We start from the raw sequence: 14,939 nt of genomic DNA on the forward strand, positions 1-14,939 counted from the left end.
GGAAACTTCCGCTTGAAAACGTTGCGGTATGATGACGTATGCGCGTGACGTCACGAGGGCAAGGGAAGTGTTTGGACCCAATTCAAATACCTCTGTTTTCTTCGACAAAATTCCACAGTATTCTGGACATCTGTGTTGGTGAATCTTTTGCAATTTGTTTAATGGACAATGGAGACTGCAAATAAGAAAGTTGTAGGTGCGATCGGTGGAGCGGCAACACCAACACCAGGAGGTTGTGTTGTGTTTGGAGCAGGATAGCAGACGCACTACAGTGAGTAAGCCCGCCGCCGCATCTAAGTTAGCTTCTGTTTTTTTAGCTTCGCCAAGCTGAATATTATTAATCGTGTATTTACATGTTCATGGTTTAATAGTATTTTTGATCTTCTGTCTATCCATCCAGTCAGGGTTTTTTTTATTTAGTTTCTATCTGCATTTGAGACTGCTGCTATCACGTTGGCTACGTAGCTAGGTTAGCTTCTATTTTTTTAGCTTCGCAAAGCTGAATATTATTAATCGTGTATTTACATGTACATGGTTTAATAGTATTTTTGATCTTCTGTCTATCCATCCAGTCAGGTTTTTTTTTATTTAGTTTCTATCTGCATTTGAGACTGCTATGCTATCACGTTGGCTACGTTGCTAGGTTAGCTTCTATTTTTTTAGCTTCGCAAAGCTGAATATTATTAATCGTGTATTTACATGTTCAGTCACTGTGAATGTCCATTTCGCGTTCTCGACTCTCATTTTCAAGAGGATATAGTATCTGAGGTGGTTTAAAATACAAATCTGTGATCTACAATAGAAAAAGGAGAGAGTGTGGAATCCAATGAGCCAGCTTGTACCTAAGTTACGGTCAGAGCGAAAAAAGATACGTCCATCACTGCCTCTCAAGTCCTTCACTGTAACGTTCCTCATCTACTAATCTTTCATCCTCGCTCAAATTAATGGGGTAATCGTCACTTTCTCGGTCCGAATCTCTCTCGCTCCATTGTAAACAATGGGGAATTGTGAGGAATACTAGCTCCTGTGACGTCACGCTACTTCCGGTACAGGCAAGGCTTTTTTTATCAGCGAGCAAAAGTTGCGAACTTAATCGTCGATTTTCTCTACTAAATCCTTTCAGCAAAAATATGGCAATATCGCGAAATGATCAAGTATGACACATAGAATGGATCTGCTATTCCCGTTTAAATAAAAAAAAAAAATTTCAGTAGGCCTTTAAAGCCCTAGAAATAAGATGTCCCAATCCCGATAATGGAATAAAGTCAGGGCCGATATTTGCCAGACGATTTTACCGCAGCTGTGTACTTGATTGTACTTGGAACGTGGAAGATTCCTTCAAAAAAGATGCATGCTCATGGAGACTCAAATACATTTCCGTATTCCTTGTTACACACATGCTGAAGTTGCATGAATTCCAGAATGGTGCATGTCTTGCCAGAACACCAAATCAAATTTGAATGCAAGCTACAATGAACGCGCCGCTGATCCACAGTGCAAAGCCGATTCTAATCCCTACCACCATGGCTTGAAATAAAAAAAGTTTCTTCCCTGTGTCTGTATCACTAGTGGACTGGAAAAAAAGGAATGGCAAAGCAAGCTTCACGTGTGCGCACACACACACACATTTCCACACACCGAGCAAGACACCACAAGAAGCTAACCGCTTAAGCTTCATGTTAAGTAGGGGTGATCGATTTAGATGTCGATACTATCACTCTCTAGTGTGGTATCAGTGTATAAACAAAACTAAAGTGATTAAATCAATATATCTCTTCTTCTTGTTCTTCATCCATCCATCCATCTTCAACCGCTTATCCGGAATCGGGTCGCGGGGACAGCAGCTCCAGCAGAGACCCCCAGACTTCCCTCTCCAGAGCAACATTTGCGACTTCCTCCTGGGGAATCCCGAAGCGTTCCCAGGCCAGAGAGGAGATGTAATCCCCCCATCTGGTCCTTGGCCTGCCGCGGGGCCTCCTCCCAGTGGGACGTGCAACGAGGACCTCCCTAGGGAGACGCTCGTGAGGCATCCGCACGAGATGCCCGAACCACCTAAGCTGGCTCCTTTCCAAGCGAAGGAGCAGCGGCTCTACTCCGAGTCTCTCTCGGGTGACTGCACTTCTCACCCTATCTCTAAGGGAGATGCCAGCCACCCTTCTGAGGAAACTCATTTCGGCCGCTTGTATCCGCAATCTTATTCTTTCGGTCATTACCCACACTTCATGACCATAGGTGAGAGTAGGAATGTAGATAGCTCGGTAGACCGAGAGCTTTGCCTTCTGGCTCAGCTCCCGTTTCGTCACAACAGTGCGGCAGAGAGACTGCAATACTGCCCCAGCTGCTCCGATTCTCCGGCTGATTTCCTTCTCCATCTTTCCCTCACTCGTGAACAAGACCCCGAGATACTTAAACTCCTCCACCTGGGACAGAGTCCTGTCCCCTACCCGGACTGTACAAACCATCGGTTTCCTGCTGAGAACCATGGCCTCAGATTTGGAGATGCTGATCCTCATTCCAGCCGCTGAACACTCGGCTGCGAACCGATCCAGTGAGAGCTGAAGGTCACGAACCGAAGGTGCCATCAGGACCACATCATCTGCAAACAGCAGTGACGCAACCTTTAGCCCCCCGAGACGTATACCCTCTCCGCCATGGCCACGACTCCGCCTAGAAATCCTGTCCATGAAAATCACAAACAGGATAGGTGACAGAGCGCAGCCCTGGCGGAGACCAACCCCCACTGGAAACGGATCCGACTTACATCCAAGCACCCGGACACAACTCTCGCTTTGGTTGTACAGAGATTGGATGGCCCTCAACAGGGTTCCCCTCACTCCGTACTCCCTCAGCACCTCCCACAAGATCTCCCGAGGGACGCGGTCATATGCCTTCTCCAAATCCACAAAACACATGTAGACTGGATAGGCATACTCCCAGGCCCTCTCCAGGATTCCCGCAAGCGTAAAGAGTTGGTCAGTTGTTCCACGACCAGGACGGAATCCACATTGCTCCTCTTGAATCTGAGGTTCGACTATCGGCCGGACCCTCCTTTCCAGTACCTTGGCGTAAACTTTCCCAGGGAGGCTGAGTAGTGTGATACCCCTGTAATTAGCACACACCCTCTGGTCCCCCTTTTTGAAAAGGGGAACCACCACCCCAGTCTGCCACTCCCTCGGCACTGTCCCAGATTTCCACGCAATGTTGAAAAGGCGTATCAACCAAGACAGCCCATCAACACCCAGAGCCTTCAGCATTTCTGAACGGATCTCGTCAACCCCCGGAGCTTTGCCACTGTGGAGTTGTCTAACTACCTCAGTGACTTCACTCCGAGAGATCGACGTCGATCCCCCATCATCCTCAGGCCCTGCTCCTATCAGGGAGGGTGTGTCTGATGTATTTGGGTTCAGGAGTTCCTCAAAGTGCTCCTTCCAACGCCCCACGACTTCCTCACTTGAAGTCAGCAAAGTCCCATCCTTGCCGTACACAGCTTGGATGGTTCCCTGCTTCCCCCTCCTGAGGTGCCGTATGGTCTTCCAGAACAGCTTTGGTGCCGCCCGATAGTCCTTCTCCATGGATTCCCCGAACTGCTCCCACACCCTCTGCTTAGCCTCGTCCACAGCCACGGCCGCTGCCCTTCGGGCCCGTCGGTACCTTGCAACTGCCTCCGGAGTCCCCTGGGATAACATACCCCGGTAGGACTCCTTCTTCAGTCGGACGGCTTCCCTGACCACCACTGTCCACCAGGGTGTTCGAGGGTTACCGCCCCTTGAGGCACCTAAGACCTTCTGGCCACAGCTCGCATCTGTAGCTTTAGCAATAGAGGCTTTGAACATTGCCCATTCCTGTTCAATGTCCCCAACCTCCACAGGGATGGCAGAGAAGTCCCGCCGGAGGTGGGAGTTGAAGTCCTTCCGGACAGAGGACTCCTCCAAACGTTCCCAGTTCACCCGCACTACACGCTTGGGTTTGCCAGGTCTGTCCAGAGGTCTCCCCCGCCATCTAACCCAACTCACCACCAGATGGTGATCAGTTGACAGTTCAGCCCCTCTCTTCACCCGAGTGTCCAAAACATACGGCCTCAGATCAGCTGATACGATTATAAAATCGATCATTGATCTTTGGCCTAGGGTGCTCTGGTACCAGGTACACCTATGAGCATCCTTATGCTTGAACATGGTGTTTGTTATCGCAAGTCCGTGACTAGCACAGAAGTCCAATAACAATCCACCACTCAGGTTCAGATCAGGGAGACCGTTCCTCCCAATCACGCCAGTCCAAGTATCACTGTCATTGCCCACGTGCGCGTTGAAGTCCCCCAGCAAGACTATGGAATCCCCTGCCGGCGCCCTATACAGGACCCCGTGCAAGGTATCCAAGAAGGCTGAATACTCTGAACTCCTGTTTGGTGCGTACGCACAAACAACAGTCAGAGTTTACCCCCCTCCAACCCTAAGGCGAAGGGAGGCGACCCTCTTGTCCACTGGGGTGAACTCCAACGTACAGGCACTCAGCCGGGGACTCGTGAGTATCCCCACCCCCGCCTGTGCCCTCACACCCTGAGCAACTCCAGAAGTGAACAAGGTCCATCCCTTGTCCAGGAGTGTGGTTTCAGAGCCCTTGCTATGCGTAGAGGTAAGCCCCACCAGATCCAACCGGTAGCGCTCCACCTCTCGCACCAGCTCAGGCTCCTTCCCCACCAGCGTAGAGACGTTCCACGTCCCGAAAGTCAGCCTCTGCTGCCCCGAATTGGTCCGTCCGGAGCCTCCACTTTCACCGCCATCCACTTGGCAGCGCACCCGACCCCACTGGTTCCGACCGCGGGTGGTGGGCCCACGTGGCAGAGAAGATGGTGTGTCCACGTAGCTTCTTCGGGCTGTGCCCGGCCGGGCTCCGTGGCAAGCCCGGCCACCAGGCGCTCGCTGACGAGCCCTACCTCCGGGCCTAGCTCCGGAGGAGGGCCCCGGGCTTCCTCCGGGCCGGGTAACGCATCCTCTTTTAGTGTAGTTCATGGGGGGTATCGTAACTCTGATGGGGGGGGCATTCGGGTGCTACACCTTGCCCAAGGGTGACCCGGAACTATGTAAGGCAGGGGCGTTCAACTCCCTGAGGCTTAATACAAGCCCACATACCAATTCGATACTCAATCAATACTTCTTGTTCTTATTATATTATATTGGTCTTATATTATTTTATAAATTTTTTGTTTTTGTTATTGTTTAAAAACTAGGAAGGCTTTGAGGGCAAAATCCGAAAACTTTAAATATGGGAATCAATAGTAGTTTTTTTAAATCAATATGAGGAAGTCTGGATTCATGGCTACAATGAGCATGTTCTGTAGTGTAGAGTTTTTGAAGGGTGGTTTGAAGAATGGGACTGATAAAACATGTTACCGGGTTAACAAGCGCCCACTCCTTGAAAATAACTTCCTTAAATGAACAGTATTACAGTGTAATGCACATTTGTCAAAACAAGTATCCAGTAATTACAGTTGCATATTACTTACAGATACTAAGACTCCAAGGCAGAAGCGTATTGAAAAGCATTCAGTAACAAACGTCTTCGTTTTATTCACTTTACTGAACATAACTTAATTAATTATAGTGACCACTAGGTGTCACCAAAAAACATTTGCCAATTCACTTCAACTTAAGGATAGCACAAGTCTATTCCAGATGGTTAATAATAAATAGGTTAGTGGTTTTCATATCTACTATTGTTCCCTGTTTAAGTAATTTTACTTGATCAAACCTTATCTAACATTCAACACTGCAAAAAAATAAAAGTATGTGTGATTTGTGTTGATATTGTGTCTGATCAATATTGGTATCAGCCAATACTCAAGGCTCCAATTGGGTATTGGATGTGAAAATGTTGTTTCAAAACACCCCTAATATTATCAACAAGTAAACTCCACAACAATAACATGGGTTACTGTGTTCTATGTATATTATAAGCAGAGTTTTTAATTTAATTTCTAGAATGATTTTCATGTGCATATATTAATATGTCTTATATCATCCCTCTCCTCTCTTGTCCTCCAAGGTAAAAAAAGGAATAAAGCCCACTGCCACTCGCACAGTCATTCCCTCCGTATCAGACACGCTTTCCTTGGATGGTGGAGGATCAGCAGTGGGTATGGGAGCCTACATCCCACCCATGGCAGGCGGCTACAGGCAGGCACCTGGAGTAGGTGTACCCATGGAATACCCCACCCACACTGTCCCTCGAAACTACCACTATGGACCACCAGGTGGCTATGAGGACTATATCCCTGGACCCCCTACGGAAACATATGCGAGCCTCAACCGGGGTGCTCAAATGGATGATCACTACAGGTAATGACACTTGTCATTTGTTAAAACCATACTTTTTAGCTCAAATTAGACTTTTTTGTTATTGTTTTCCAGACCAGTCCATGGAGATGGCTATAGAACCTTGGATCCAAGCTACAGAGCCCCCAGCAGGAACCAGCTGGACCCATATGCTGCTCAGCCTCAGGTAGAATTTTTCAGGCATGCGCAGTAATTTGAACCGATACCAATCATTTATTGACCTTTTCAATCGATAACAATAACCAATATTTATGTATTAGGGGTGTGCAGCTCTATCTTAAATCGTGATCCGATATGCATATAGATGGGTTACGATTAGGGTTGGGTATCGAGTATCGATTGGAACCGGAACTAACTTTCCGATTCTCCCGGAATCGTTCAAAAGTTTAAATTTCGATTCCTATTTTCGATACCAGTCCGCCGACCGGAAAAAAATATGTCCGCCGAACCGGAAGAAGAAGCCGCTGAATACCAACGAAGAAGCGCCCACCGCCGGAAGTGTTAGCATAGCCGAGCGAGTCAGTCAAGCTCAAGCATGGATAGCGGGCGTCGGCGGTCGAAAGTGTGGCTTTACTTTACAAAAAAAAATGAAATAACCGCGAAATAACAGCGCTCCATGTCCATCAAGAGACGAGTGGAGAGAGAGCTGCAGATGTACCAGGACGTTCCACCGATACTTATGTCTGACGACCCTGCTGCATGGTGGTGGTCCGGTGGAACCAACAAAAGACTTATCCTTCGCTGTCATATCTCGCTTTCTCCTATTTATGCGTTCAAGCTTCTTCCACACCCAGCGAACGTGTATTTTCCACAGCAGGAGACACTATCTGTCCAGAACGCTCACGCATCCTGCCTGAGAAGGCGGATATGGTCATTTTCCTAAACAAAAACTTGTCTCTGATTTTATACTGTACCTGCTGCTAATCTGGACTGGGTTTTGCAAGTTGTTTCTTATTGTTTATTTGCTTTTCTGCACCAGGTTAGCCCATCAGTGGGAGCACGGTAACATTTTTAAGTACCTGCAGCATCATACACTTGTGTGTGTAAATGTGTTTTCATGAGGTTTCCTGCAGCATCATACACTTGTGTGTAAATGTGTTTTCATGAGGTTTTCAAAAATAAAGCTCTCTTGAGGAAAGTGTACCCCTGGGAAAATGTATTCATAATTTATAATATTTATATTCAAGTTCATAGATTGGATATTTATATTCTAGTTGAAAACAGCCCTGTAAGGAATTTATAGTAAAGTTCATAAAAAGTTAATAGAATTAAAATTGATGGAGAATGTCAGACTATTTCATTCAGAAAGACTGTAGGTTAGCTAGCTCATTTAAAATATCCTAAACTTTTTTTTGACCCTGCCTCTTAAAAGAATCGGAATCGAGAATGGTCAGGAATCGGAATCGAAACAAAGAATCGGAATCGTTCGAATTCAAACGATACCCAACCCTAGTTACGATACGCTTCCACTAACAATACTTTGTAAAACATAGTTTGATGCGATTCGATGCATATGCAATTTTGCATGGTAAAAAAAAATTTAATGAATCATGTCAGAACAATGTCATGTTTATTTTTTAAATAAACAGAAAAACAGGTGGTTCCTGTATTAATTATGAGCAAATAGTAGAACTATCAATTTCAAGGCATTTCAATCCATTTACTTAAAGAAAAAAAGATGTAAACAAAACACTTGGAAAAGCTGTTGTTTACATCTGGTTTAGACAGCACGGTTTTCGGTAATCAAAGTCTTTTTTTGGTGGTTGATTTTTTGGTACAATACTTGTCAATAGTGCGCAAATAATAGGTTATATATATCAATTCATACTGTAACGACCAGCTGGCGTTGATGTTTTATGTTTGTGTGGTTTGGATTTGATGTAAGATTTTTTGCAAACACACCGTCCATGCATGAAAGATTGGCGGAGAATGAGGAAGTGTTGTTGTGTTGTGTGCTCAACATTTTCAACAATTACTTATACTGAAATCTTTTAACCAAGTTTTATTTAAAAAACACAAACAACACATTGCAAAATTATTTCCTTTGAGAAGAAACATTTTTGTAGATAAAAACACTGTTTCATGGACCTCAAGTAGAAATTGTATATGTTTATGAAAGCAACTCAATTATTATAAACAAGTAATATAATTAAAAAAAAACATAGATAAATAAAATAAATGTCAAAATTGTGCAAAATGGCACTGTATGGACATCCATCCATCCATCCATTTAATACCCCTTGTCCCATTCGGGGTCGCGGGGGGTGCTGGAGCCTATCTCAGCTGCATAATAAAACAAATAAAAACAAATGTAAGAATTTTGCAAGGGGGCACCTGATAGTCATAAGACATAACTGCACCTTTTGTCCATATAAATAAAATTAGTGTTCATAGTTTTGTTGGCCAACAAAAATAGACAGGAGTGATACCTTGCACATCGAATACACAATCTTCACAGCCTGCGTTCAATTCGATGACAAAACGTTATAGCTCGTATTGATCTTATTTGAACACTGATAAAGTTTGTACTTAAATAAAGGACAAGTGAGCAACAAACGAAAGACTTTATAAACAAGTTGAGGCAACGTTTTCCGACAAATCGCCTGCTGCGTGTTTCCTCATACCATTAACTCTCAGTCACAGCTGATGGACGCTGTATTGAGAAAGTAAAAGTAACATGAAGTAGTTTTCTCCTTCGCTGTATACCTTTAGTTTGAGACAAATGTGTCTGTCTTCAATATTGTCCACACCTGTTGCCATATTAAAAACAGCAGTGTGCTCTTAAACGCATGCAGAGACTCCACAGGAATGAAGCAAAAGAAAATGAAGTCAAACCAAGCTTTCTTTATTCCGAAGGGAAATCTCCGTAGTTAAGTCTGTTTAATTTGGTTCCGCCATGTTATTTCAAGCCGAACGACGCTAGTGTGCATGCGCCAGCACTGCTGTGACACCATTTACAGGATGTAAGCAGTGTTGCCTAAAATGCATTAATAAATGACGTTTTTTTTCTGTAAATAAAAATTTCAACGGTATTACTACCCATCCGGAATTTTACTGGGTTTATCGTCATACCGTTAACTGTTACATCCCTAATATGTATGTATCCATCCATCCATCCATTTTCTACCGCTTGTCCCTTTTGGGGTCGCGGGGGGTGCTGCAGCCTATCTCAGCTGCATTCGGGCGGTAGGCGGGGTACACCCTGGACAAGTAGCCACCTCATCGCAGAATATGTATGTATGTATGTATGCTTCAAACTTAGGTAAACATTTAAATAATAAGATTTCAGATCTGCATGGGTTATAAAGAGTGACAGGTAATAATGTAGTTGTTACACCTGTTCGGCTCCGGTGCACACCGTAGTCGAAGCGTACACTTCCAGGGTAGATGTTTTTGTCGGGGGGTACCAGCCTTCACTTTACCCGGCAATGGGTCTGCCAAGCTCCGCTTTCTGGTCAGAATGACGAGGCTGCCGATTTGTGACAATCTGGTTGCTTCATTATTAGTTCTGCAGGACACAACTGGACCCTTTCATCACTCTCCTGCGCAATGCACGCGCTACCTCTCTCTCTCTCTTTACTCGCCCACTCACTCACTGACATCACTCAGCCAACACGTTGCCATTCTCGCAAACACACATATGCTAATCTCATAAGTTAACCAGCTCCTCTTTGTGCACATATAAATACTAGACGTGCACACAGCTGCTTGGTTTGATGCCAAATATTAGCTGAGTTAAGACCGCCCATCTCGTGTCAACGAATGCAAGTGAAATGAATGAATTTTCTACAATTTGTGTTTTATCTTTAACAGATGTGAGTTTTACCTGCTACATGGTTTATTTGTGTACATTTATCCATAGTTTGGTTTTTAGTACTTACTAACAATTGTATTTTTCTTAAAGCACAGACCAGGAGTGGCGAACTATAAATCATGAAGCATTTAATATAACGTCAATAAACGTCTAATCTAATCCTTGGTGATAGCAAACTATATGTAATATGGAAAATTGTAAATGCCCTTTAATTTATATTCTAACCTTGTAACATTGAGTGCAATAGCAAACATATGTTTATTGTATTGTAGGATTTTCTCTTAAAATAAAGCCAATATTGAAATTTTTCGTAGTTCCCTTTATTAGGAAAAGTATCGGAAATTATCGATATACATTTTGGTACGGGTATCGGGACAACCCTAGTATGTATATACAGTCGTGATCAAATTTTACATACACTTGTAAAGAACATAATGTCGAGGCTGTCTTGAGTTTCCAATAATTTCTACAACTCTTATTTTTTTGTGATAGAATGATTGGAGCACATACTTGTTGGTCACAAAAAATATTCATGAAGTTTGGTTCTTTATGAATTTATTATGGGTCTACTAATAATGTGACCAAATCTGCTGGGTCAAAAGTATACATACAGGAATGTTAATATGTGGTTACATGTCCCTTGGCAAGTTTCACTGCATTAAGGCGCTTTTGGTAGCCATCCACAAGCTTTTGGCAAGCTTCTGGTGGAATTTTTGACCACTCCTCTTGACAAAATTGGTGCAGTTCAGCTAAATGTGTTGGTTTTCTGACATGGACTTGTTTCTCCAGCATTGTCCATTTTTGTCCACATTTAAGTCAGTACTTTGGGAAGGCCATTCTAAAACCTTAATTGTAGCCTGATTTAGCCATTCCTTTACCACTTTTGACGTGTGTTTGGGGTCTTTGTCCTGTTGGAACACCCAACTGCGCCCAAGACCCAACCTTAGGGCTGATGATTTTAGGTTGTCCTGAAGAATTTGGAGGTAATCCTCCTTTTTCATTGTCCCATTTACTCTCTGTAAAGCACCAGTTCCATTGGCAGCAAAACAGGCCCAGAGCATAATACTGCCACTACCATGCTTGACGGTAGGTTTGGTGTTCCTGGGATTAAATGCCTCACCTTTTCTCCTCCAAACATATTGCTGGGTATTGTGGCCAAACAAATAAGAGTTGTATGTTCCAAATACGCAGGACAAGATGTTAAAATCCAGAGTACCACCTCCTACCTCCCGTGTTGAAGACTTAAAGACACTGACTTATTATCTATGTTGCTGCAGGCTGGGCAGACGCATCGTTAGGGTTTTCAAGTGGGCTCCTACTCTCATAGACGTTTCGCTGACTGGGCCCACGACGCCTCAAGTAGGTTCAGCAATGCATTCTGGCGTCCCAGAAGCACCCCCCTCTGCATCTGACCAGCCTCAGCATGAGTACTGATTTATTTTGGTGACCAGTTGGGGTCTTTCCTCTTTAGCCAGAGCCACTGGCTGCTCCGCTCTGCCACCCGCGAAGTTTCCTTTATGGCCTGACGTAGAGCTTGACCGCCAAGTCCCAGGTCCCTCATCAGCCTTATTGTTGATGTTGCCACAAAGCCCCGACATCCAACTTCTACAGGGCAGACTTGTGTTCTCCAGCCTCGCCGTTCAGCCTCTGCAGCGAGCTCTGCATACCGTAGCTTTTTCCGCTCAAAAGCCTCCTCCACCGCATCCTCCCAAGGGATTGTGAGTTCAACGAAGTACACAATGTGCTGGGAGTTGGACCACAGGACTAGGTCAGGCCGCAAGTTAGTAATTGCTATCTCTGGTGGAACGATAAGTTTCTTATACACGTCCACCAGCATCTGCCAGTCCCGGGCTACCTCCAGCTGTCCCAACCTGGGCCTTGATGGTGTCTTTCGTTGCCTTTGTTCCCCCTCTCTAACAAAGGCAACTGGCATATTCAGGTTTGGTGTCCTGGGTGGCAAGGAGTTGTTGGTTGTTCTCCTGCTTTCCAGGGTTGCTGCCAAGCATTTGAGTACTTCGTTGTGTCTCCAGGTGTATCGTCCTTGGGAGAGACTCACTTTACACCCAGTGAGGATGTGTCTGAGTGTAGCTGGTGTTGAGCACAGGGGGCATGATGGATCTACACCCAGCCATTGGTTGAGGTTTTTGGGGGTGGGAAGGACATCATTGGTTGCTCGAAGTAGGAAATTTACCCTATTCGATTCCATTTCCCATATGTCCCTCCAGCTGATCTTCCGTTTCTCCACCCCTTCCCACCTTGTCCACTGGCCCTGCTTAGCTTGCGCCACAGCCTTGGCATATCTATTTGACTCTTCCTGTCGACGGACCTCGGCCACGAGCAACTTGCGCCGCTCAGCAGAGGATGCCTTATTCCAGGAAGGTCGTGTCTCTCCAAATCCCAATCCGGCTTTTCCATGTTGGACTTGGCCCACGATATCAGCGTGGTGAAGAGCAGATTTTGCCTGCTGTACTGCGTTCTTAGCTGACAACTTCTTCCCTGCTGTCAGATTTGGGGCAGCAGCTCGGACTACAGTATCCTTTGACTCTGTTAGGGTCATCTCGAGCCTCACTTTGGAGCATTTGAACTCCTCTGTCAGGCTAGAGAGAGGCAGTTCGAGTAATCCATGACCATACAGGCCGATGCTGCTCAGGCATCGAGGGACACCTAGCCACTTTCTAACATAAGAGCTGATTGTTCTTTTCATTTTCTCCACTCTGGTGAGGGAGATACCATACATGGTTAGTGGCCACATGAGGCGGGGTAGTAACCCGAACTGGAGGCACCAGATTTTCAGCTTGCCAGGCAGCATAGATCTGTCAATGTTCTTCAGACCTTTGGTGACTTCTTGCCTTAGCTTGTCTGCTTGCTCAGTGTCCCTCAGATTTGAGTCATACCACCTTCCCAGGCTCTTAATTGGCTTCTCTGACACAGTTGGAATGGGTTCTTCACCAATGAGAAACCTTTGTTCTGTCAGTTTGCCTCTGATGATGGAGATGCTTCTTGATTTTGAGGCCTTGAATTTCATTCTGGCCCCAGTGATGTTCTCATAAAGCTTCCCTAGTAAGCGCCTGGTGCAGGGTGCTGTAGTTGTTATGGTTGTCATGTCATCCATATAGGCTCTGAGAGGAGGTAGGCGAATTCCGTAACTCAGCTGTTCGCCACCCACTACCCACTTGGATGCTCGCATAATGACTTCCATTGCCATGATGAAGGCCAACGGGGAGATGGTACACCCTGCCATTATTCCAACCTCCATATGGTGCCAAGTGGTGGTGAAGTCTGGCGTGGTAAAACAGAGCTGCAGATCTTCAAAGTATGCCCTGACAAGGTTGGTGATGGTCTCTGGTATCCTGAAGAAGTCGAAGGATGCCCAGAAGAAACTGTGTGGGACAGAACCAAATGCATTGGCAAGGTCTAGGAAGATGATGTGGAGATCTTTCTTCGCAGCCTGGATTTGATGCCAGATTATGCTGGTGTGTTCGAGGCATCCGGAGAACCCTGGGATTCCTGCTTTTTGGACTGAGGTATCCACAAATCTGTTCTTGTCCAGGTAGTAGGTCATCCTCTGGGCAACTACGCTGAAGAAAATCTTACCCTCGACATTGAGGAGGCTGATGGGGCGGAACTGGCTGATATCTTTAGATTCCTTCTCCTTGGGAATCAAGACTCCTCCGGCCCTACGCCATGCTTTGGGTATGATTCCCTTCTCCCAAGCCACCCTCATTAGCCGCCACAGGAAGCGAAGTACATCAGGGGCACTCTTGTATAGTCGATACGGAACTCCATTTGGCCCTGGGGCTGATGATGCTCTCGCCCGCTTTACTGCTTTCTCCACTTCACTCCACTTTGGGGGGCTAATGTCCATCTGGCGTTGTAGTTGTTCAATTGGTGGGATGTCCGATGGAATAGCTGTCTGCACGTTCTTCTTGTCATCCACAAACATTTCTTCCAGATGTTTCTCCAGCTCCTGCTTAGAGGTTTTTAGGTTTCCCCCCTTTTTTTCAGTGAAAAGTGATTTCACAAATTTGAAGGGGTCCTTGAAAAAACTTGATCTTGCACGTTCTTTCTTTTTCCGCTGTTTTCGCAGGTTTTCTGCTCGTCTCAGGGTTGTTAACCGGCTTTTGATGTTTCCCTGGAGATTGTTAATGCCTTCTTTCTCACTGTCTGAAGCCTTCCTCCACTTCTTCTTAAGTTGTCTTCTCTCCCGAATCAGGCATTCTATCTCCTGCTGCCGTCTGGACTTGCATTGTGGTGCTACTACCTTTGCCGTTTTGACTCTTGCCCCAAATCGCTCTGCCCCATAGTTGTAGATGATGTCTCCCATCTTGTCAAGCTTTCTTTCGACTGCGCCCTTTAGTCCATGTAGGATGCTGATTAGGTCTGAGTTTATGATTGCCCATTCTTTCTGTTCGGAGGCTCCGGGCCATTTCACCCGAGGTTTTCTCCCGCTGATCTTCTTTTCCACTGCAGGTTTCCTTGGCTGGATGGGCTCTGCACCTTCCTGTGCATCTGTCAATGTGCTTGAGTTTCGTTCCTCAGGGCGGCTGATGTCCTGCAATCTTTGGTGAGACTCCAGTTGCTGGACTTCATTCGACTGATTTGATTGACTTCTCAATAAGTACTTATCAATGCGAGATCCCTGTTTTCCTTCCCTCATGCACCCTTTCTTTCCTTGATGTATTTTCAAGCCCCGTGAAGATGTTATTTTCTTCCAACCACAGGAACAGACCTGGAGCCTTTTCTCCAATGTTGATGATAATGCTGTGCCTTTTTCTTGTTCAGTGCATTGGAAG

General features: G+C 45.6%; 1 protein-coding gene across 8 annotated transcripts in view; it reads left to right on the plus strand.

Moving 5' to 3' along the window:
- Positions 1–14,939, plus strand: part of ctnnd1 (catenin (cadherin-associated protein), delta 1) — a 141,191-nt gene that overhangs the window by 41,702 nt on the left and 84,550 nt on the right. For all 8 annotated transcript variants that reach the window (XM_062026750.1, XM_062026757.1, XM_062026751.1 and 5 more), the window contains 2 exons: positions 6,043–6,335; positions 6,408–6,498. In XM_062026750.1, the coding sequence (XP_061882734.1) occupies positions 6,043–6,335; positions 6,408–6,498 (384 nt within the window). The remainder of the gene's footprint in view (positions 1–6,042; positions 6,336–6,407; positions 6,499–14,939) is intronic.

This window comes from Entelurus aequoreus, linkage group LG18 (genome assembly GCF_033978785.1).
Source record: "Entelurus aequoreus isolate RoL-2023_Sb linkage group LG18, RoL_Eaeq_v1.1, whole genome shotgun sequence".
NCBI classification, from domain to species: Eukaryota; Metazoa; Chordata; class Actinopteri; order Syngnathiformes; family Syngnathidae; genus Entelurus; species Entelurus aequoreus.